General features: G+C 33.1%; 1 protein-coding gene across 1 annotated transcript; it reads left to right on the top strand.

Moving 5' to 3' along the window:
- The first annotated feature begins 860 nt into the window (after window positions 1-860).
- Window positions 861-19,491, top strand: LOC144835899 (solute carrier family 2, facilitated glucose transporter member 5-like). Its single transcript, XM_078691020.1, has 13 exons — window positions 861-953; window positions 1,733-1,837; window positions 2,490-2,650; window positions 2,756-2,880; window positions 3,594-3,709; window positions 3,950-4,106; window positions 4,620-4,676; window positions 5,723-5,925; window positions 6,795-6,905; window positions 9,780-9,881; window positions 14,595-14,664; window positions 16,030-16,157; window positions 18,565-19,491. Exons 1-13 carry the CDS (start codon window positions 903-905, stop codon window positions 18,745-18,747), a joined length of 1,569 nt encoding a protein of 522 aa, XP_078547146.1. The 5' UTR covers window positions 861-902; the 3' UTR covers window positions 18,748-19,491.
- Window positions 19,492-24,655: the final 5,164 nt, after the last annotated feature.

Below are 24,655 nucleotides of genomic sequence, written 5' to 3'. Positions count from 1 at the left end.
GTGCTGTACTTTATAACTAATACAAATAAATATGCTTTGTGAAATACGTTTGTTTTCTTTACATTTGTACTCCATTAAATTTCTCTAAATATTATTTAAAATTCAGGTAAACAATGTATAGTTTTCTCTAAAAATGATTAGCCAATTCATGGTACTACTGTATCTACAATTTGTTCAGTATCATTGGCAAATTATGTAATACAGTTTCACATATGACGCCTAACCTAGCTCTAACATTAACATGATACAGGCGCCATATGTGACAATGTATTTCAGAATTTAAACAATTATGTGGATATACAACAAGGTGGTGTTAAAACAAACATTTTTTTTTCGGATACTTTTGACATTCACCTTATAGCCATCTTTATCATTTCATTTTCATTTCATTTATTTATTCGACACAAGCGGTCCAGGGGTTGCGACAGCAACAGAGCGCCATAACACATTTGTGTCCGCAACCCCTGGACCGCTTGTGTCGAATAAATAAATGAAATGAAAATGAAATGATAAAGATGGCTATAAGGTGAATGTCAAAAGTATCCGAAAAAAAAATGTTCCTAATTATCCCCATCTACATTATTATTATTGTAAATAATCATCATTTCACCCTATTCTCTGATTATGTCATTATCTATCAAATATCACAGGCAAATTCTTAAATACAGTGTCACATATGTATCACATATGGTTCCTGTATCTTAGCCTATTATCGTAACATTAAACTTTACGCGTCCTACTATGGATTAATAAATAGTCCTACTAGCTACCAGCGTTATTGTACAATTAGTGACGTCAGTAAAAATGAACAAAATCTTGGCTAACTCTTATGTAAATCTTTTCTATACTTAAGCCTCATAATTATATGTCATAATTCCATTTCAAAATTAAACGCTTTAAGAATGCAGGAGAGTGTTGAACCAACAAATCACTCTTTGGGTGAAAACAAAAAGGTATTGTACTACATATAATCATTTCTATTTTTGTTTCTTCTTTAGAGGCAGCCTTCTATCAATATTTCGATTGATAATTGTAGAAATTGATATTCAACTAAAATCTGCTTTTTTGTGTTTTTGTGGGTTTTTTTTGTAGAAAGCAATTTACGTTACCATGTACAATGTAATGTCTTTTGGAATCTCAGCCTTAAAGCCCTTTTTGGCTTATTTGAGATTCCACACATAAACAAAGACTTAACCAGGACTTGTTGTCTTGATCTTTTTTTTTCTAACTTTATGTGGAATAATAAAAATGAAAATAACTATGATGCTATAATAGTTTTCATAATGATTACCTTTAAGTACTTTAATAAGTAATTTAATAATAAATAATTCAATGATAATATTAAAAATAATAATTATTATTTTGTTATCTATGTTTTTAACACTGCTAAACGTCTCTAGGCCTAATTGTCTTGTCTTACTGCCTATCGTATCCAGATGATAGCGGATAAAACCACCTTGATTAGTGCTAAGGTTACTCTATGTCATTTAAAACGGGCACGGGCCTAAATAAAAATAACACTACTAAATAGCAGCAGTATAATTATCTAATTTATTATTTAAGCCTATAAACATACATTTGATACGTAATTTAACCACTAATCTCTATTTCACTTTTTAAAACTCTAAGTACGATCTACAGTTGTCAGTTCGCAACTAGCTCATTAAGTTTTATTGTATTCATGTTATTAATGTTAAGAATATTTAATATCTGCTTTAACATTTACTTACAGGGTGATAAAATAACATTATGCCTCCTTACATCAGCGCTTACGGCCGCATATGGTTCATCCCTACAGTATGGTTATAATATTAGTGTCATGACCGGAATATCTATTGTAAGTAATACTTACTTGGTACTTGGTCGTTTGTAGGCCTAATAATGTGTTTGAATCCACGCCCTTCAATGAGTGCTAGTGGGGGAACCAATCGTTTGCAACGTTGGGCTGGGAATATCTGGTGATAGATAGAGTGATATAGCGTGATGATACGGAGCATTTGACTAGCACGTGATAGGCATGGGTTAGACACTTATTATGATTTGCCTCGTCCTTAGGATGGGACGTAAAGCCGTTGGTTCCATGTATATATGCATTGGGTATGATCATATAGTTAGACTTGCTCCAAGTCTGTATTATATGTTTATGTTAGTCCACCAGTCGACGTTTTGGTTTTTGTCTGAAAATACATGAGTTTACAAGCTCAAGTAGTATACGTTTGAAACGCCATATGTGCCAAAATATGTTATCTTTTTACTAATATTCAAAGTCAAAACTCCGTCTGGAACCCAGACTACATTATAGTCCTGTACATTGACTCTCTGAACAGAACAGTCTCGTATAAGTACGGAAAAGAAGTTATCCAGTGCAGTGTATAATAAGAATAAATGTATTTCTTTGTCTTAAAAAGGAGTGTTTTTAAATAAGAAAATATTGCTGGACACAGAGTTTAGAAAATGTTAGTGAACTATCAATTCTTATTCATAATTAGTTTGTTCAAGATTTCTACAACACATCCTACCATTCAACAACCAATGAATACCTCTCTGACAATCACCTACGCTGGCTGTGGGCAATAACTATAGCTGTGTATTGTATAGGAGGCTCGGTTGGTGCGCTAATAGCGACATATTTGACCAATATAGCTGGAAGGTATATTTTTTCTAAATTATGAAACTGATTTATGTAGGCGTATAAAAACATACTTTTACGTTATAATACAATTTTAGGAGATCACATTAATTTGTTTGTTTGCAGAAGAGGAACACTACTCCTCAACACTGCTTTTACGTCGGTGGGTGCGCTGTTGATGTTTCTAAGCTTGTATGTAAATATTTATGAGATTCTAATTGTTGGACGGTTTCTTATAGGAATCACAGTAGGTTAGTACGTTCTCATATAATAATGGTTATGAATTTTTAAAGCGCGAAAAACAAAAGTTTCGAACCGATGTAAACAACAAAAATCGCTAATCAGGGTTCGAAGTAATGAGCTGTAGTTAGCACCAATTTCGTCTAGGTCTTCTCTTCTCAGCAACTATATTGAAAAAACTGGCATATGATGATAATGTATCCGTTACTGACTGTAAAATGCAAATCAAGGTAGCTGAATAGGCCCACTGAATGTTTTAACAAACAATTAGGCTAGAATAGGCAGTGAATTTTGTGAAAGCGCCCCGTTTTCGGATTTGCTAGTCGAGAAGGAGAGTCAACCCAGCACCGTATTTGTTGTGGTTCCATTCCCTGACGCAATTTTTTTTCTGGTCGCCTGAGCTGGAAACATGAGATTATTTATTCCTATGTTAAAGAAACCTATTTCCTAACTGAACCTAAACACACACAAAAAATAATATGTCTATGGGTTTCGAAAACAGGGCATTCTCAAATTCTCGTGTGAGCTACCTTACCTAATTTCAAGCCATGAAATTGTATCTACGAAACATCTCAAAAAGCTTAATCACCATCGTAATTGCAACTCATTGATACGTAGCGTGTAATTGTGGACATATGATACGTATATATATATATATAGTGTAATATGGTGTTTGATGATATCGCAATACATGTGATAATACATATCATTCTTTATTCTATAGGTAGTGTTACTGTAGCTGTTCCGCTATACCTGTCTGAAATATCACCTGTTAGATATCGAGGTGGTATTTCGTCATTCCATCAGCTTGGTGTCGCCACTGGCATTTTACTTGGAGCGGTATGTCATTTTTTTCAGATAACACCTGTATGGAAATATTTTGACGACTGGATTAATCCCAACAAAATCCTGTGGTAGAGTCTACACAGTAAATAAAAATAAATAAGCAGATATAGTATTGGTCGTGTAAAGAAGTATGTTAGATAAATAAATATGCTTTATGTAGGTCTACACGGCAAGTATTATACATGCATTATTATTATGCATGATTGTAAAAGTTACGTAATATTATATTTTAAGGTTTCTGGGTTATATCTATTTCGTTCTGAAGAAGCATGGCCGTTCGCTCTACTTTTGAATTTGTTCATCAGCTGGATTGGAGCTGTTGCATTATATTTTTGCCCTGAGAGTCCAAGATGGTTATTACTAAAACAATTTAAATCAAGCAGACAATCTGGTAACGTATTATATCAAGGTCATACATATACATATTTATATTAACATCACAAAGAAAATGTATAATTAATGATAATAGAATCGTTGTCGTTGTCTATTTGTCCGAGAAGATGTAAACTGTACCAAGCTCTGTCTACCCAAACTTTATGTGACAAAAAAATGTAATATAGACATGATGATCAATACCATATTTGGGTATATATCTATACCACATTTGGGCACATCACACTTTTTTTGTCAAACTAGTTTAATAGTGTAGCCAGAGCTGTAGACTTTATGGCAGCGATAATCTTACTTTTATTATGTTGTCTATTTGCCCGAGACGAAGTATGGACTACTTTAGACAGCGAGTGGGAATCGTCGTCTTTTATTACGTTGTCTATTTGTCCGATACGACGTAGACTTTATGACAGTGAAAATAAATAAAAATTTATGACATCGAGTTTATTGTACAGCAACTCATTTATTAAACCACTGTGGAATATTAAGGTTAATTGCTTCTGATTTTTCATAGATGAATTACAGCCACTTATTATAGATGACGCCATTATGAAAGAACTATCTAGAAAAGGTTTGTTGTTTTTATGAAAATATTTCATCAATATTTTTCATCAATAATTATTGGATTATATGCGATTTATACTGATAACTGCATTCCAATTGAGTTTCACTTCGTGAGCTATAAATATAATCTTGGCACGTGAGAGGAATAAATAAATACATTGAAAATGGGGGTTTTTTTTCAAACTGATATAAGGTATAATCAGAGAAGTGTGAAATTAATCTTCTCTGGTATAATATTATTTTATTCAATTTGTAAGTATATAGGCCTATAAAGAAAACAAAAGAGACTGTAGACCCATAGGAACCTAAAAGTGCTTTACGTCACCAACAACAAATATTGTTACTAAACATTTTTAAGAAAATTGAACAATGTTTAGCAAGTCAATTTCTTGTACGTACTTCAGTGATAATCACTAAAGCTTGGTTCCCACTAGAACGTAACGCAAGGACGTAAACGCAACGCAAGTGAATTGACCAATCACAAGCGATCGCTTATTCGCTTGTGATTGCTAACTGTCTATAACTTCGCTTGTCATTGGTTAAAGCGCTTGCGTTGCGTTTACGTCCTTGCGTTACGTTCTAGTGGGAACCAAGCTTTAATCTTGGTTCCCACTTGCGACGCAACGTAACGCAACCTAAGCAACGTAAGAAAATGCCCTTCCAATAATTACGTTTTCCCCCGCCTGCGTGAAATCAAACCAGGGATTGTTGCAGCCCTGTTGCGTCGTCGGTTCCCACTTGTGATTACTAAATGCATCACTTTGCGTCAATACGTCGCTGCTCTGCGTTCTTGTGGGAACCACGCTTAAGGGTGTGTGGCGCAGTGTGTTGGACATTTGATTACTGATCGTGACATCCTGGTTTGAGTCCAACTCTCGCCGCATTGATTATATCCTTAGATGCTTTACTTACGTTTGCCTCTCTCCACCCTGGTGTATAATGGGTTACTAGCTGTGTTTATGGGAGAATGTTTCCATACGTGTCTGATCCCAACAAAAAAGACCGGGGTAATAATATGGATAAATAAATAATCTAAAAAATTGATTCTTCTAGCTCTGTCTAAACTTCGAGGCACAGTCGACGTCGACGTCGAGATCAATGAAATGTTGGGAGAACGTGCTAAATTGGAGGAAAGCAGTGACGGTGGCGATGTCAGCATATTAGACGTTATAAAGTTAAAGAATCCAGTCTGGAAATGGCCACTTATCATATCTATCGTATTGATATCGAACCAACAATTGTGTGGAATAAATGCTGTAAGTAATTGCTTATATTATGGTAATCCAACAACTGGATACTGAGCTCCGAGGATCAAAGGGTTTATCCGTGGCTGCGACACGATGACCAGTTTGGTGTGACACGCCTTTGGTGTGAAAAATTTTACAGGATGTTTCAATTAAAATTCTGTTTCTTTACCAGCTTTTAAAAGTAAATTAAAAATAAATATTTATCACTGTACCAACAATAATTTTATATAGCATTAATTAAGGTAGCCTTTTACATCTTGTTTTTCTCTCGGGGTCATGGTGAGACAAGTTTTTTACTTCTAATCATGACCCCAATGATGGCATTCCTTTCTCTTATTTACCTCTTCTTGTTTTTGTATTGTATTACTGTTTTCTTATTGTTTATTATTCTTGTATTATTTGTCTTACCATTATTGAATAAATGTTATAATGATGTTATATTGAAAGATGGATATTTCATATATTTCAAGATATAACCTACATTTACTAATATAACCATGAAGAAACAGTAACTTATTTCTCCATGGTATAGCCTAACATCATCAGCACGTACTAACGTGATGATTGTAAACAAGCCGGCCACGCAGCTTCTTATTAAAGTCCGTTTATACTAAGACGATAACGATCGACGATAACGATCGACGATAACGATCGACGATAACTAGATAAATATGAATTTGTCTTACATAAAAATAATAGAAATTAGAAAAGTTTTCGTAATAGAACTATGGGATAACCATTTATAATGCCTTTGATTAAAACAATATTTTAATAAGAGCAATAGGCCTATTAATAACGTGACGTCATTTGATTGGGTTTTCAAAGTATTATTTTTTGTTTTAATCCTGATCAACCATTCTTACATTATACGTTCTTAGATCATGTACTACACGACTGAACTGTTTGTACAAGCCGGCTTAGATGACAATACCGTTAGCTTAGCCACTGTGGGAATCGGCATTATCACTATTATGACGTCAATTGTAACAGTAAGATTTCTATTTTTCTTGCTTTAGAAATTGTATCCAATTATTGTTTGATCTCATAGATTTATATTCAATCATACTAGTGTCATACAGTATTGTTTGTTGTATTCCCCCGAGAGCTTTCGTTAATCACGCTGATCGTAATGCTAGAGACGCAACACAACGACGTACAGCGTAAAGCGTGGTTTCCACTAGTGTGCAATGCAATGCAAGTGGAAACCCACGACGCAACAGTGCTGCAAACATCGCATGTTTGATTTCACGCAGGCGGGGGAAACACAATTATTGGAAGGGCATTCCCTACGTTGCGTCGATTGCGTTACGTTACGTCGCTAGTGGGAACCACGATTTAAGCGTGGTTTCCACTAGAGCGCAATGCAGCGACGTATTGACGCAATGAGTGATGTATTGCGTAATCACAAGTGGGAACCGACGACGCAACAGTGCTGTAAAAATCGTTTTTGATTTCACGCAGGCGTGGGCAAACACAATTATTGGAAGGGCATTTTCTTACGTTGCGTAGGTTGCGTTACGTTACGTCGCTAGTGGGAACCACGCTTTAAGCCTGTTTTCCTGTCGACGTTATTCGACGCTATCGTTAACAATAATCGGCGATCTTCTACGTAAACATTGAAATATTAACGATTTACAGGAAAAGGTACTCGCTATCGTTATCATTTCAACTTGATCGTTTTCAAACGAGCATCGTTGAACTGTTACGATCAACGACGATAGCGTCGAATAACGTCCACAGGAAAACAGGCTTTAAGCGTGGTTTCCACTAGAGCGCAATGCAGCGACGTATTGACGCAATGAGTGACGTATTGCGTAATCACAAGTGGGAACCGACGACGCAACAGTGCTGTAAAAATCGTTTTTGATTTCACGCAGGCGGGGCAAACACAATTATTGGAAGGGCATTTTCTTACGTTGCGTAGGTTGCGTTACGTTGCGTCGCTAGTGGGAACCAAGCTTTAGAGATTTGACCAATCACAAATGATGCATATTCAAACTGCCGCTTGTCATTGGTCAACTCCATTGCATTGTGTCTAAGTCACAAGCCTTGTGAACTTACTGTCATTATTGTTATAATTAGAGCATAAAGACATTAATGCAATTCGCATTATCTTAATGAAGATGAATACCGTACATTATCATTATAACATTAAGAGAGACATCGTGGTTACATTATTATGTTAACCATGTAGAAATCCTAACTTATTTCTCCATGTGTTAACGAAATGTAACAACCGAAAATATTGTCAGAATCAGAGACAAACATTGTATGGCCTATTTTAATTATTAATATGACGTAATAATAATAACATTTAATAATGGGCATTGTTAACAACTGAAATACAATTGTTTTATAAAGAGACTAGACGTCAATTTTAAGTGCATTTTTTTACATTATTCCTAATCCTTTCAATTCATTATACCTAATATATTCAGTGGTAGACGTCACTGAGTGACATCACATTACATAAGTTTACTTACAAACATGTCGTGGTAGTCACCGTTTGTGCCCTTTTTTCAACTTTTACCTTAGTGTCTGGACAACGAACTACTTTCTACAAACCCTAGGCCTATATTGACTTGTGTTAATGTGTTGTGTTAATGTGTTGTTGGTAGGGAAGAAATTTCAATACAATAGCGCCATCTATAAACCCTTAAGCTTAGTTCCCACTAGCGACTAAACGTAACGCAACCTACGCAACGTAAGAAAATGCACTTTCGATAATTGTGTTTTCCCCCGTCCACGTGAAATCAAACCTGCGATGTTTGCAGCACCATTGCGTCGTCGGTTCCCACTTGTGATTACGCAATACAACACTTTACGTCGATACGTCGCTGCGTTGCGTTGTTGTGGGAACCACCACGCTTAAGCCATTTATTACAGTACCGGTATCGAAATAGAACTAATAATATATTGAGTTACTTTTTAAATATTATACCGCGTTTAAGGTATACAAAATCTTAAGAATAAACTTACTACATTTCGCGTCGATTCCAATCACTAGCATTATTGACATCATATTGGTTGTCAAAATACTTACAATTTAAAGGCCTATTTCCAATGTTCACCAACACTGCATTTATTATTTATATAAGGTCAGATGCACTTTGGCTCAAGAATTGTATCGTAATATCGTTATATCACAGTTTAGGTTCATTTATTTTGATTATATCGAGCAAGTTTTATTACCATTTATGTTGAAATCATCAAGGTGTGATTACAACAACTAAAGTAGAGTACGTTGTAATATATAAATAATTGCTACCGTTTCGTCGTCCGTGACATCACGCAGGTGACACACGCGTTCAAAATCGATTGAAATGATACAGCGTTCCCACGATAAAAAGTTTACTTTGTACGAACGCGTCAACATTTAGTCCATTTGCGTTTGTAAAACGATAAGACTTGTATAGCCTTTGTGTAATGGTGGTTTCATGAATGAATAAAGTTTCAAAGGGTATAGTATAGATAAACACTATCATATTATAATTATTGTAATTATTACTGTAATCAACTGTAAAATGTATATTTTGTTAATAGTCAGATGCTCACATCATTAAGCTTGATTCCCACTAGCGACGCAACGTAACGCAATCCACGCAACGTAAGCAAATGCCTTCCAATAATTATGTTTACCCCCGCCTGCGTGAAATCAAACCTGTCATTTTTGCAGCACTGTTGCGTCGTCGGTTCCCACTTGTGATTACGCAATACATCACTTTAATACGTCGCTGCGTTGCGTACTAGTGGGAACCACGCTTAATAATTACGTTGCGTAGGTTACGTTGCGTCGCTAGTAGGAACCAAGTTTTATTGTAGTAAAAAGTATCTAAAATACTGCGTATTTTGTTTGTTTTTAGATATTGAATGTTGACCGTCTTGGCCGAAGATTCTTTCTGCTTGCTTCCTATTCCCTAATGACTTGTGCCACAATATTACTAACGATATCACTTACCTTATCGGTAAGTTTAATTTGAAATTTGTGTTTAATTCAATTTATTTTATCCACAGAACATATCAACTATTTCAAATAAAACAAATTGTAGCTCAACATTCTGTTAACAATGGTTAAAGATGTATTGTCCCCCTGAAAGTGTTTTGTTGTTGAATATGGCACTACAGAAGTGATTAGCTTAGTAAAACTACAAAATGGCCTTTCAAATACTGATTTTATTATTCTTCATTTTTCATGTTTTTTTTTTTCATAGGTCTTTAATGCTGCGCTTACAAATTCACATAAAAAATGGTTCCCAACGTATGCGTATGTGTTCGTATTTTCGCAAAAATAAGTGTATACGCTGCCTGTAAATAGTTCGATATATGTGTCAAATTATATTGAACCTAACTTTTGACTTGAGTGCATTTAAGTATACGGCAACACTTACGATGGCGCATGGAATTATATCGATTTCAGGCGCTACAGTTTCATCGACGCCAGTGATACTGCTGTTAAGTAGGCCTACATTTTAGAGTATTGAGTTTAATTATACCATACTATTGTGCGAACTCTTGACCAAAATAGGGTCCTTACCTAACCTGTTTTTTAAATATGTCATTTATTTTGCGCGTTGCAATTCCTATTACGCATAAAGGCCCACCCACATCAACGCGACAAAGCGACGCGACATGCGATAGACGACGCGACTAAATTTAATGCGAAAAATAACATAGAGGTGCTCGCATGGAAGCGATATATCGTCGCGCGATACAACAACAAGCGACGCGACTTGTTCAATATTGAAAATGCTTCAACTCTTGTCTAGTCGCGCTGCGACGTTTTGCCGCTCAGTCCAGGGTGCCAGTTGAACATTGCTAATAAACATTAATTTATTTGTTTTCTGCAAAGAAATAGTTCAGCTGTACGATGGATTTTGACTAAACAAATACGTAGCGTCGCTTTTATTTCTTATCCTAGATTAATTGGAGAAATTACTCACTGTCTAGATACGAAACAGGTGTATATGTATAGGTGCATATTTTCCCATGTCTCATGCTAAACGAAAAAGAAAAACAACTCTGTATAATAGCGTTCCATGTTGTTGTTAGGACCGTACTGAACTGAACACAAATATATTACACTGATTTTCTCGTTGGAATAGGTATATTATCACTGTTAGATTACAATAACAATCTTATTATGATACACTTAAATTTAGTAAATATCACATAATTTTAGAAATAGACTTATACATTTCTCATATTTCATTGTTTTTATATAAGACGGTTCAATTTCCATTCAGCTGTTTTCTGATAATTGTGATCATTAACTTTTGTTAACAGATTATTTTAAATAAATTAGTTTTGGATTTCTTCAGAAGTCAATTACGTGGAAGATTCCTGTCGATTAATTTAAGGAATAATATTGATTCTGTGAAACTAATGTTTTTAAAAATAGTTTTGATGAATAGCGTACGTTTGTCTTTCAATTGTATTTAAAAATGTATTGTCCCCCAAAAACATGAAAAATTAAGATTAATAAAATCAGACTGTAAAAATATGTTGTAGTTTTAACAAAATTAACTACTTCAATATGAAAAAAAATCTGAAAAAAAATATAATTATTTAATAATAATAATTTTACTTATAAAATGACAAAATAAACATGAGTTAATTTCAACAAAAAAACAATTTTTTGCTTTTAATTAAGTTTGTTATGGTAAATACATTTTTTTTCGATTGGATTTTTGGTCAAAGTGAATAACTATTATGTGACATTAAAATGGCATATTTTACAACAAAAAAATATTTTTGTTAGGGCGGAAATCTTTAAGCTAATACTAGAATCATTAGTAATGCTGACTTGTGATAAATGTGTTTACATATACAAACATGTTGTTTTTAAGTAAGATAAATATTTAAAACAATGAATGCAACAAACACAGGTTTATTGTTCGATTCCAATAATACGTTCTGTGTTGTTGATTTTTTTGTGATTCTAATATTTTTTAAGTCTGAAATTGTGAAAACGTTTTGAAGATTTTGAATTTGTTTGTATATTGTTACTGTTTCATGTTGATCAACATTTTAGTTGATGTTTTTATCTCTGTCAGTTGATTTAAAATAAAAATTAAAAAAAAAAAAATAGGCACACTCAAGCGAAATATAAGTCGCATTAGTACTGAAACTGATATTATTTTTATTGTCCATAGTAATATAATATATCATCATACCATATATCATTTCTTTTCATAACATTTGACTTCCAGTTTATATTTTTTGTTGCCATTATTATTAATTGTAATTGTATAAGATTTAAATTTGTATCCGTTTTTGTCGACAGGACCACAATGAAAAACAAGTTTATTTCTACTTGATTGTGTATAATCCTGTATGAATATGTTGTTAGAAATAAAATGGAAATACATTTGAAACTGGCATGAAATATAAAAAAAAGATAAAGATAAAAAAAGATATACTATACAAATTCAGAAGATTACAACAAAATACACAAAAATACATTAAAAGCTAGGTTATATTATACATACAAATTAGTAGATTTGTATAAATATCCAAAAACAATAAAAGGCTGACAAATTACAATTTTTAATTTTTTTTTACAGAAAGCGATAGTTGAAACATTTTTTATTTACATTACCTTGGTATTTTTCTAGTTTGAGACAAATAAATGCACGAATTTTAACATTTTGTGTCGTCTGTTGGTTAAAAATGGTGTAAAGTCATGTATGATTTTCATAAAACTCAAGTTTTATGTTTAAATTTAAAGTGTTCCAACGGGTTGTTTTTAATAAAATGTGTGCATAATAATAGAACAATAGTTATGAACGAAGGTGCGAAGTTTCATTGAAATAAAACAATTAGGAATACCCTTTTCTAAGGCGTAAACTTTTTATATTTGTGCTTGTCATTTCCTGTTATTTTACTTTAAAAGCATTTTTCTCAAAACACTTATTGTAACAACCTAAACTTAGACTTTTTTTTATCAATTTTGAAAATTCCAACATTATGTCAGATTTCACTTGAGTGTGCCACAATTAAAATGAAACAGTGAAAAAGTTTAAAAGCAAAAAGACAAAAATTAAACTTTTAAAGCCAAATTACAATGATTTGAACGTGGAGATTAATAATGTATTCAGTTATTCCGCTGTTTCGATCTTAAATCATCATCGAAATCTAGGCCGCGAAGCAGGTCAATCACAGAGGCAATGACCCAATTTTGGACGCGCAGTAGAGCAGGTTGATCACGAATTACGAACAATCTCGTTGCAGAATATTCTAAAAATGTGTATCAAAAACTTATTGTTAAGTAGGCCGTTCTTATTTTTAGAAGCAATAAGCATGAATGATAAATTTAATTTGAAACGAAAGAAATAAATGTTTATACTTTATTATTTGATTTGATACTGAATTGCACGTGATACGAAATTACCAATTAAATGGCAAGGAATCATTAAGCTTTGTCTACACTATCAAACTTTGTGTAAGCAAAATGTGATGTGCCCATATATGACCATGATGATGTCATATCACTACCATATTTTGACAATCGCTACCATATTTAGGTACTTTTTTTGTCAAGCTAAGTTGATAGCCTAGGCATAGATTTAAGTTTTTTACACAGTCCTCATTTATGACACACCTGTTTAGAAAAAGAAAAGCACCGGTCCGTAACACGAATTTGTTACAATAATTAATCTTAATCATTCTGAAATTAAAAGTTTAATTACTTCACCTTACACTTGACCATGTTGGTCAAATGATAATTTATGATCAACACGGGACGCTCTAGATATGAATATTGTAAATAGTGCACGTGCGTCATTATTTCTGCAAGATATTTTAATATGCTATAACATATGGTTTGTATGTTTATGTATCAAACTAGGTTTACAACAAAAGTGTGATGTGCCCAAATATGGTAGTGATATGCCCAAATATGGTAGTGATATGACATCATGTCCATATGTGGACACATGACATTTCGTTGTGGCATAGCGTTTGATAGTGTAGACAGAGATTTAGAGCAACATTTTGATACATTCGAAGTACAAATTGACAAAAAAAGAGTGATGTGCCAAAATATGGTAGTGATATGCCCAAATATGGTAGTGATATGACATCATGTCCATATATGGACACATGACATTTCGTTGTTGCATAACATTTGATAGTGTAGACAGAGCTTTAGAGCAACATTTTGATACATTCGAAGTAAAAAAACTACTAAAACTTAGAGAAATGCCGAACAAGCCGTTATTACAGATTGTGCGTATACATAAAGTTGATAGTGTAGACAGAGTTTTAGAGCAACATTTTGATACATTCGAAGTACAAAAACTACTAAAACTGAAATGCCGAACAAGCCGTTATTACAGATTGTGCGAATATATAAAGTTTGATAGTGTAGATAGAGCTTTAGGATGTCTTACCGTTATTGATATGTTCCGAAGTCAATTTAATGCATTTATATTCATAGAGTAATGTTTTTTAATTAGCAAACAAAATCAATATTGATCACCTTCCGTAGAAAATTGTCACTTTGTTTTTTTTCTTTCAATTACATCTTCCTTTAAAATGTGTCTATATCATCTCTATAGACTAGTCCGTGTTTACAGAAGATATAGAGTAAGACCAGTGGAAGCATTCTGTAATGTGATACACAGAGCCAAAACAATTAACAATTATTTTTTATTTTTCCTTTTTTTTTCGTATTTAAGGGTGCTGCTTGGTCATATTTGTCCATCTTATTTGTGTATCTCTTCATCTTTGGATTTTCACCTGGACCAGGTAATTATTTTGTCTTTTTTTTTTGTCTCTAACTTCAGCCAATTATAGGTACTTTTACCAGTATCATAGGCAAATACACCATCACATATGTCCACATGTGATGCCTGAATCATAGACCCTAACCTAACCTTTAGCCTAACCTTCCATGATACAGGCATCATTGTGATAGACATGAGATGCTATATTACGGAATTTGCCTAAATACTGCACACATATTGTCATATGTGGAGATACAGCACTGACTGGGTATGGAGATATATTTGTTACCTCCATGCACTAAATTGGTTATACGATTTATGCAACAAAAAGATCATAACTAACTAACTCGTTGGTATTACGACCCACAACAAATTATGTTTGTTGTAAAAAATGATTGACCTTTATTTTGATACCATTTAAATCTTTGTGTAAAATTTAGTCTGAGATTCATTTTTGTTTAAGAGATTTGTTAATTTATCTTTTCCAATAATAGTATGATTATTAAAAACAATTATACGTTGATGTTTACTTCTGTAATTTTACCTTTAGTTTATAATTTAAATTTAGTAGTACTCTAGCGTCAGAAATGAAGAAAAATAAACATTTTCATTTTTTATTTAATTTAATTTAATTATGTTGCTATGAATTTCTGTAATGAATTTCAAAAATATTACCCTAACATGTAAACTCGGTCTCATCATAATTAAAACCCATTTTCAAATTTATAAATTACCATTATTAAAGTGTTTTACTAACGTGCCGCACATTATTTTAAACAAACATTAGGTGCCTAGGTATCAATCAATAATCTATAATACAGTATTTTTGGTGTAAAATTCCCAAATAATGATAGTACATTACACTCGCATTTAATACAAGTGATCTTTCTAATAAGAAGCTAACGCTAGCCCAAGGCGCTCATCGCTTTTAGATGTACAATAATAACAGGTTTTAAGTAGCCTCTCGAAATTGAAAAAAAACTACACAAATACAACCGGCATATCATCATAGGTATATGTTCATAACATATCAAACTAAAATTAAAAACAGGCTAGGTCTAAGTGTACCTGTATAGTCCCAGTTTCTGCAGTGATGTTAGAAAGAAATTTAGACGCAGTCTCGAATTTCACTCACATGCGAGTATCTTGCGTGTTGTAATTAATTTCAATAACGTTTGGTTCACACTTCTTGGACGAAACGTAATTACGTAAGCGCGCCGCATTGAGTTTACCAATCACAAGCAAAACTTCGATTCATCGGTTGTGATTGGTCAGATTACTTGCGTTGCTCTTACGCCTAGTAGGTTTTCAACCTACAGATGTAGGCTAAGTTCGTCTGACGTAATGTAAAAACTACAGTATTTATGATTATCTTTTTATCTTTAAGGCGCGATGACGTTTGTGGTAATACCAGAGCTTTGGACTCAAGGCCCCAGACCTGCTGCAATGGCGTTTGCAGGACAATTTAACTGGTGGTCAAATTTTACTGTTGGACTTGCATTTCCATTTATGTTGGTAAGATATCTGATCTTGTAACAGTATAAAACTTATTTTCATACATAATCCGATAATTTAACTCCGAACACAACTGAAAAAAAGTAAAGTTCTGTCTACACCAAATAACCAAATATGACTGTAAAGTAGAGCTGTTCGGATTCCTGGATTCGAATCCCGTCAGATGTCAGGATGTTTAAGAATGATAATGATTTAATTCACTTATGGTTATCCTTGACAATTTTTCTAAATTTCTGTCTACACTATCAAACTAGTTTGACAAAAAAGTGTAATGTACCCAAAAATAGTAGTGATATACCCAAATTATTATAGTAGTGACATCACCATGTTCATATATAGACAAATCACATCTTTTGTTTGATAGTGTAGACAGACCTTAAGACGCACATGAACCTCCTTTCTTCAATTACGTAACAATTGCCTAATGTCACTATCCTATGCTTTTAACCAATTCTGAACACTATCATCATTCAAGAACATTAACATGTACATCTTTCGGTCTGTCGATGTTATCTCTTCGGATAATTATATTATTTGTAATAGCGCACGCACATCCGTTTTATTACGCTGTTCATTTGCTTCAGCAACTTATCATAATATCCAATAAAGTACTGATGCGCTTAAAAGGCATGCGAATAGATCTAATTATCTTCCAACAATAAATATGGTTGATTGCCTTGTTATGGTCAGTCGTAATCACAGAACCAGGAACAACAATTACCCCGAACAAACAATTTACTCAATTAATAGTAATCAATAACAATGCCAGTCTATATACAAATATTATTTCGTATTAGTGTAAACAATATCTTAACACGCTATATAACATTTTAATTGCGATGTTCTTCTTTGTCGACAAAATAATACATCATTGAAAATATAGTATAATAAGGTAACAAACAAAATGAATACATGTTTTTATGACATTTATATGTAGCGTATAAGTCTAGCCAACATGATAGATTCGCCAATGACGCCATTCACGCATATACCACATTTTTCATACTGTATCATAGGCAAACTACGTGATACAGAGTCACATGTGTTTCATACGCGACGCCTGTCCCAAACCTATGACATATGATACACATGAGATGATACTGAACACATTGTAATAATGCGGCAATAAAGGCCCATTTACACTAGGACGATAACGATCGACGATAAATAGACAAATATGCATTTTCCATACATAAAACAAAAGAAGTATAAAAACCTTTCATTCTAGAACTATAGAATAACCATCTATGCTTCCTAATGATATGATATTTTCACACATCCAATCAAATGACGTCATGATTAGTAAGAGCAATAATATTGTGACAATACAACGATTTTACCATGAAGTCATTTGATTGACATTTTATAAACATATTTTTTATCAAAGACAGCATAAAGATTATCATAAAGTTCTAGAACGAAAACCTTTCTAATTTCTTTTGTTTTATGTAAAAAAATTACATGATTATATATTAATCGTCGATCGTTATCGTCCTAGTGTAAATGGGCCTTAATAATCAAGTGTGATAAACGGTACATTATGTAATGTTAGTGCCTATAACGGTTGACAGTGACATCATTACAAGAAGGAACATTTACGTCAAAATTACAGTATAGGAAAGAAATCGTAATTGTGTACGCATGCGGCCATGTCAGTTACGTGTGTGCATGTCGTAATCGGGGCTGTGTGTTTTTGTCGAATTAACGTTCGTCCTTCCCGATAATATGCGTCACTTGTAGATTTACACCCGATTTCCTAGTTTCGTAGGTAAATTTCGTAATACATCATCACATGTGTTTCACATGTGTTTCAAAGTACCATTAGATAATAAGACCATAACTTTACTGTTAAGGCCCATTTACACTAGGACGATAACGATCGACGATAAATAGATAAACATACATTTTTCTTACATAATAAACAACAAAATAAATTGGAAAAGTTTTCGTTTGAGAACTATAGGAAAACCGTTTATGCTGTCATTATTAAAAATAATATTTTTTCAAATCCGATCAAATGACGTCATGATTAATAAAAACCGTAAACATCGTTGTATTGCCACGATATTATTGCTCTTACTGATCATGACGTCATTTTTATTGGACATGTGAAAATGTAATTTTCATCAAAGGAAGCGAAGCAAAGCAATATATGGTTCTCATATAGTTATAGGATGAAAATTGTTTAGATTTCCTTTGTTTTATGTATGAAAAATGTTCATCTATTTATCGTCGATCGTTATCGTCATAGTGTAAATGGGCCTTTAACCTAACCTTACATGATACAGGCACCACGAGTTACTGTATTACAGCATTTTCCTACTGGGAAAATACTGCATGTGGAGATGCACTTTATCAGGTAGAAGTTACTAGATGACTTACCTCGAATAATATTTTTATTTTGCAGGAGGGATTAGGTGGATACTCATTTCTAGTCTTCACTGTGTTTTTATTTTTGACAGTGGTGTTCGTTTACTTCATCGTACCCGAAACTAAAAACAAAAGCTTTACCGAAATTGTAACTAGTTTTCAACAAAATCGATTCACGTCATCGAAAAAAATCGATTATATTGAAATTGGTAATCGATAATGGAGATAGGATGGAAAATTACCAAAGATATAAGATAGCATTAAAGTTTATATCACATGTTGGTATGAACAATAATTTTCAAACTAATGTTCTCAACAAAAAAGATCGAGATATGTGAATACTTTGGTGTTGAGAACAATATACTTATAAAGATATATTAATGAATATCAATAGAATAGCTTTTAAACATAAAATATAATAATATAATGTTTTATAACACACCTGATTGTATTATTGCACTTTGATTGCATCACGTAATATGATATTAGCCCTATCTAACGAAAAAGTGATATCTAATGGGGATAATTAACGCGCTATAATGCACGTTTAACTTTCTGTAAAAATTTTGAGCATTTTTGCCACGTGACGTTTTTTGACAGATCGCGTTCGGTATTCAATTTGTTGAACTGTTCTACGCCGGGCCGCGTCTAAAGTTGTTTTTTTAATGGGCTAGATTCCCGGCCTAGCAACTCGATGGATAACTTGAATGAAAGTAAGGGTGCTATAAAACAAATAATAAATGTTTTGTATTCCTTCAATGGGGAGAATATTTCATTTAATGAATAATTGACTGCTCTATTTGTCAACTCGGCTTCGCCTCGTTAAAAATAGAACAGTCAATTGTTCAACTCATAAAACATTCTCACCATCGAACTCATAAACATTCATTGTATAATACAAGTATAGATAATGTATGATAAGTCGAGGATTTCTCTCGTGAAGGTTATTTTGACTCATAATAAAACAAAACTAAATAATTGAACAGTGTATGGAAAATAATTCTTAAAGTTGTCCAGTTTTTCTTCCCACACACATGCTTTATTATTTTTAATTGCCTTTTTTCGTCTTAAGTCTTTTCTAAAGCGCATTTAATGCATGCTTTACTATGTCCTCTCATATTTATACACAACTTGTAATTATTAATCATACGTGATTGTAATTTAAGTAGGTCTAAATTGTATCATTCATTATATTTTATTTGTATAGTAAAACACATTCTGAACGTATCATATCTTATACTTTAATTCTAAATACCAATGCTATCATCATGTAAAAACATGATTCACCATTCGGCGGAGTACTCCTATTTTATACACATGTGTTTTAATTTCCTTTTAATTTTGTTAAAGATATTGTTTCTATGAAAAAATAGTTCTTGAATTTTTTTTTTAATATGCCATTTTAATGTCACATACTAGTTATTCACGTTGACCAAAAATTGGATCGAAAAAAACATTAGATACCTGAAACAACTGTATTTTAAAGCAAAAATTAGTCAAATTGGCTGCCAGCCAATGGATTTTTAGTTAAATTTAACTGTTTATTTTTTTTTTATAAGTGAAAATAAAAAAATTGGGTTTTTTTTCTACGAAAGTGATTAACTTTATTAGAAACTACAAAATAACCTATTCAAAGTCTGTTTTAATTAATCTGCATTTTTTTTTCATGTTTTGGTGGACAATACATCTTTAAATTCCAAGAAAGTGGTTGACCTACTACACAAGACACGCGTGTTATTTTTTCAACCCGTTTTATTTTTTCCAGAATGTAGAAAATTAAATTGTTGATAACGCAGGATGAGGTGTATGGGCGTACAAAATGTGGGTGCGCGTACAAAATGTTTATGCGCGTACAAAACATGTTTATAGACGTACATCATACTTATAAACATTCATTATTTGTATGTTGTTTGAAGATTTGCCTGGCGAAATAAAATGTTGATATAAAGTTTGCGGTACACCACGTTTTTCACACAATGCATCCCACTTGATAAGTTGTTACAGAATAATTCAAAATATTATATAAAAGATGCAAAACCTTGAAAAGACCAAATAAGCTCATAAATATAGTTCTGAAAAGAACAATTGAGAAACTCAATAGTTCTTTTCAGAACTAGATATAACCGAAAACTGTGTATCAATATTTGTATAATATTGTATGTTCAATAACGTGTTTGATGTGAGCATTCATCTTGCAGAGATTTGCGAATTGATACTGAAGGGAATACAATTTATCTTTTGTAGTAGAAGGATTAAGGTCTAATTCTTAATTTTAAAATTTCGAATTCTTCTTGGAAAATGTTTGAAATGTATTAAATATATTACTTAAGTTAATACCACCTTTTTATATATATTTTTAAATTCCTATTGGTGCAAAACTTTCTTATCGTAGTCGGTTCAGGTATAAATGCGAACAGTCGCTTTCATACACTAGGACGATAATGATCGACGATAAATAGATAAAAATGCATTTTTCATACATAAACCAAAGGAAAACTAAACAATTTTCATCCTAGAACTACAGAAGAACCATTATGCTGCCTTTGATTAAATTAAATGTACAATAAAAATGACGTCATGATCAATACGAGCAATGATATCGTGGCAATACAACGATGTTATTGTTATTATTGAACATGACGTCATTTGATCTTAAAAATATTATTTTTAACAATGACAGCATAAATGATTTTCTTATAGTTCTAAAACGAAAACTTTTCCAATTTATTTTTTTTTATGTAAGAAAAATGTATGTTTATCTATTTATCGTCGATCGTTATCGTCCTAGTGTAAATTGGCTTATTGAAGCTATTGTGAGACCTTTACTTATGGAACTCATGTTTTATCATCAGTAATTTCACCAAAGAACGATTATTCGATTTTGAACAGTGAGATTAAGAAAATCTTTTTAGCCGCCGTCTGGTGATTTTATTACGTTTCTGTATTGTACTGTAATCATGTATGTTATACATTTTTTATTAAAGCGTGGTTCCCACTGGCGACGCAACGTAACGCAACCGACGCAACGTAACAAAATGCCCTTCCAATAATTGTGTTTGCCCCCGCCTGCGTGAAATCAAACCTGCGACGTTTGCAGTACTGTTGCGTCGTCGGTTCTCACTTGTGATTACGCAATACAGCACTTTGCGTCGATACGTCGCTGCGTTGCGTTCTAGTGGGAACCACGCATTACATAGACGTGTTTGTTTAGTTTGATTCTAAAGTTTGGTTCCCACTAGCGACGCAACGTAACGCATTCTACGCAACGTAAGCAAATGCCCTTCTAATAATTGTATTTTCCTCCGCCTGCGTGAAATCAAACATGCGATGTTTGCAGCACTTGCGTCGTCGGTTCTTCCCACTTGTGATTACGCAATACAACACTTTGCGTCGATACGTCGCTGCGTTGCATACTAGTGGGAACCACACTTGAGTGAAACTGTATTTAACGTACACATGCACCAGTCAAGCACTGCCTAACTCAACCGTCTATTATTTATGCTTTCAAATCGCGCTCTGAGAATGCTGCGAGCGTTGAGCGTGGTTTCCCACCTAGCACGAATTCGGTTACCCGGTGTCACGTACGCCATTCATGCTCAGTGTTGATTGGTCAAAAGAAAAACAAATAGTATGATCTCATGAAACAAATGGCTGAACATTAGAGAAATAACTGTACTGTACTTTTGTAGGAAAAACGTTGTAATATTTATGTAATAAATCATTTAAATTTTCTATACAAACGATAGGCCTACTTAATCTTTAAGTTGTTTTTTTTTTATTCTCAGCACGTCAAAACAACAACCTATACTAATACTTAATAATACTTAACACACGCTACAAAACATTGACTTTTTTTATTCTAAAAATAAATCATCTTTACGATCAATGACAGATTTATGGCTAAGCAAAACCAGGACAATTAAAGGGTAAAAACATGTTTTGTTCAGGCAGTGCTCCCATTGTAAATGTTGCACATTTTATTGATAACTATAACGCGCTGTTCCAAAAACTTTATTCCCCAAATATTTTTAAATTGTCAAAAATGTACGTACTGTATTTCGGTGTAACATTTCGCGTAGAGGGATTTGGAAGATGGAAACATTAATACGCATGCGTATAAGCTGACGCTTTCGATTCGTGCGAACAAATTCGCCTAGTGGAAAATTGATTAATTAAGACACGCTGAATTTTTAAGCTTTAGGCCTAATTAAACAAATATTGAAATGAATACGAATATCGTTATTGGTAGACTATACGTACCGATGGAGGTTCATCCATGTAAGTTTATAAATCGAATAAAAAATAAATAAAATTGCCTGTTACGATTTATCTGGCGGGTATTTTAGCTTCAACGATCAACAATATTTTTTTTCCGTTAAGAATATTATTCAACTGTAGTGTCAAATATTCTGTTGAAAACCAATCACCACACTTATCTATACCGAGCACGTTTTATAATCTTCTTATCTAATACATGATCAGAATTGCTAATATTTTAAAGACGTCATCAACATTATATAATATAAATTATATGTTAAAAGAACGTTAAAAACGGACCATAAAATGTGAAAATGTATTAAACTCCGAGTCACTGACTTTATACGCTGAAACGTGACAATGATCGGGTGTTACGAAACGTTCCTTCATAAGTTTTTTTTAATTACTATGAAGCGGCTATGACGTCACATTTATATGTTATTTTATAACTATAAAAAAGTTAATAGCACTATCAATCCGGGTGAAAAGTTTACAATATAGTGCTATTCCTTTACAATCACTTTAAAAATCGTTCTGATTTTGAATATCGTACACAAACATGAATTTATTTGATAAAAACTGGATGACGGGATATACTATGTGTACAACCTTCGTTTTTACCTTCCTTATATCAAGACTATCTCTTTATAACAGCAGAACATTAAGATTTATCCGACTTGTTTTGAGGAGGAGATTGTCGCTCCTCTGAATCTTCGATGAACTTTGAGGAGCTCGAAAGTGACGCATTAAATATAAGCATATTATACTCGACTTGCCGAAGATAGGCTGAGTGTTGCAACCATCAATTTACCTCGAAATATGGGTTTATGTGCACCCTAAATATGTTTAAGGAGTTTATGTGAAACAGCCACGCATGTAGAGTATGGGAGGTGAGGGAGAGGTTGGCGGGGCGCTGCATGGTCGTATCGCAGTCAGAGATGAAACATTTGATCTCTGAAGCGCAGTATCCTGTCGTTAGATTAGACTTGGCTACAAGTAGACTGTGTTATCTAAGCAAGATACACTTACTTGTGGGAAAGAAGCAAACTGCACTTAAATAATCAATTGGGTACTTTGATTAATTACGATGCGTTGTGGAACTTAACCACGACTAAGTAGTAAATACTGATATTACCGTACTGTTTGTTCAGTAGCACATTCATCATAATTATGCAATCTGTCTGATATGAACTTACTGACTTTGAGTAACTTTTACAACAGTGCAGTGACTGACTGATGCTTTCTGGAACATTTTGCATGTTTCTAAAAAAGAAATGGAAAAACAGCAAAAATGGAAAAGTTACAAACGAAACATCAGCATCGATTTTAATGTGTTAAAGTTGCTTAGCTAAAAAATAACTTTGTTATAAGTCAATGATTTTGCTTATAGGCAAGTTTTAGAAATATCCTGAGCAAATGTGTGTGCATACTTTTCTTTAAAATATTAGGAAGAAAAAAGTCCTTGCAAATCATTTTCGGTTACCTTCTTGACTATTAAACTATTTTAACAGAAACCCAGCGTAAGTGGACAATAAGTAATGGTAATATTAATGCAGTGTCGAATGTATAGGGCTATAGCGCTTTTTTTAAACAGATTGTCCCAAACCCCTGAAATAAAAAATGAGGTTGAAAAAGAAAATTTAGCGTACAATGTTAAAGATATATTGTCCCCCTGAAAAAATAGTTCTTAGAAACCTGTTTGTTGAATACTAAAAAATGTATTTACGTAAAAACCAGTAATGTAAAGCAAAAAATAGTCAATTTGCTGCCAGACAAAGGGTTTTTGGTTGAATTTAGCCATTGTCATTTTATAAGTGAAGACTTTTTTTATTAATCTTTATTTTTTATGTTTTTGGATCATATTATTCGAT

Source organism: Antedon bifida, chromosome 2, assembly GCF_963402885.1.
Source record: "Antedon bifida chromosome 2, ecAntBifi1.1, whole genome shotgun sequence".
NCBI lineage: Eukaryota > Metazoa > Echinodermata > Crinoidea > Comatulida > Antedonidae > Antedon > Antedon bifida.
The sequence above is the reverse complement of the archived record's forward strand: the minus strand, read 5'-3'. Positions and strand labels throughout refer to the sequence as shown.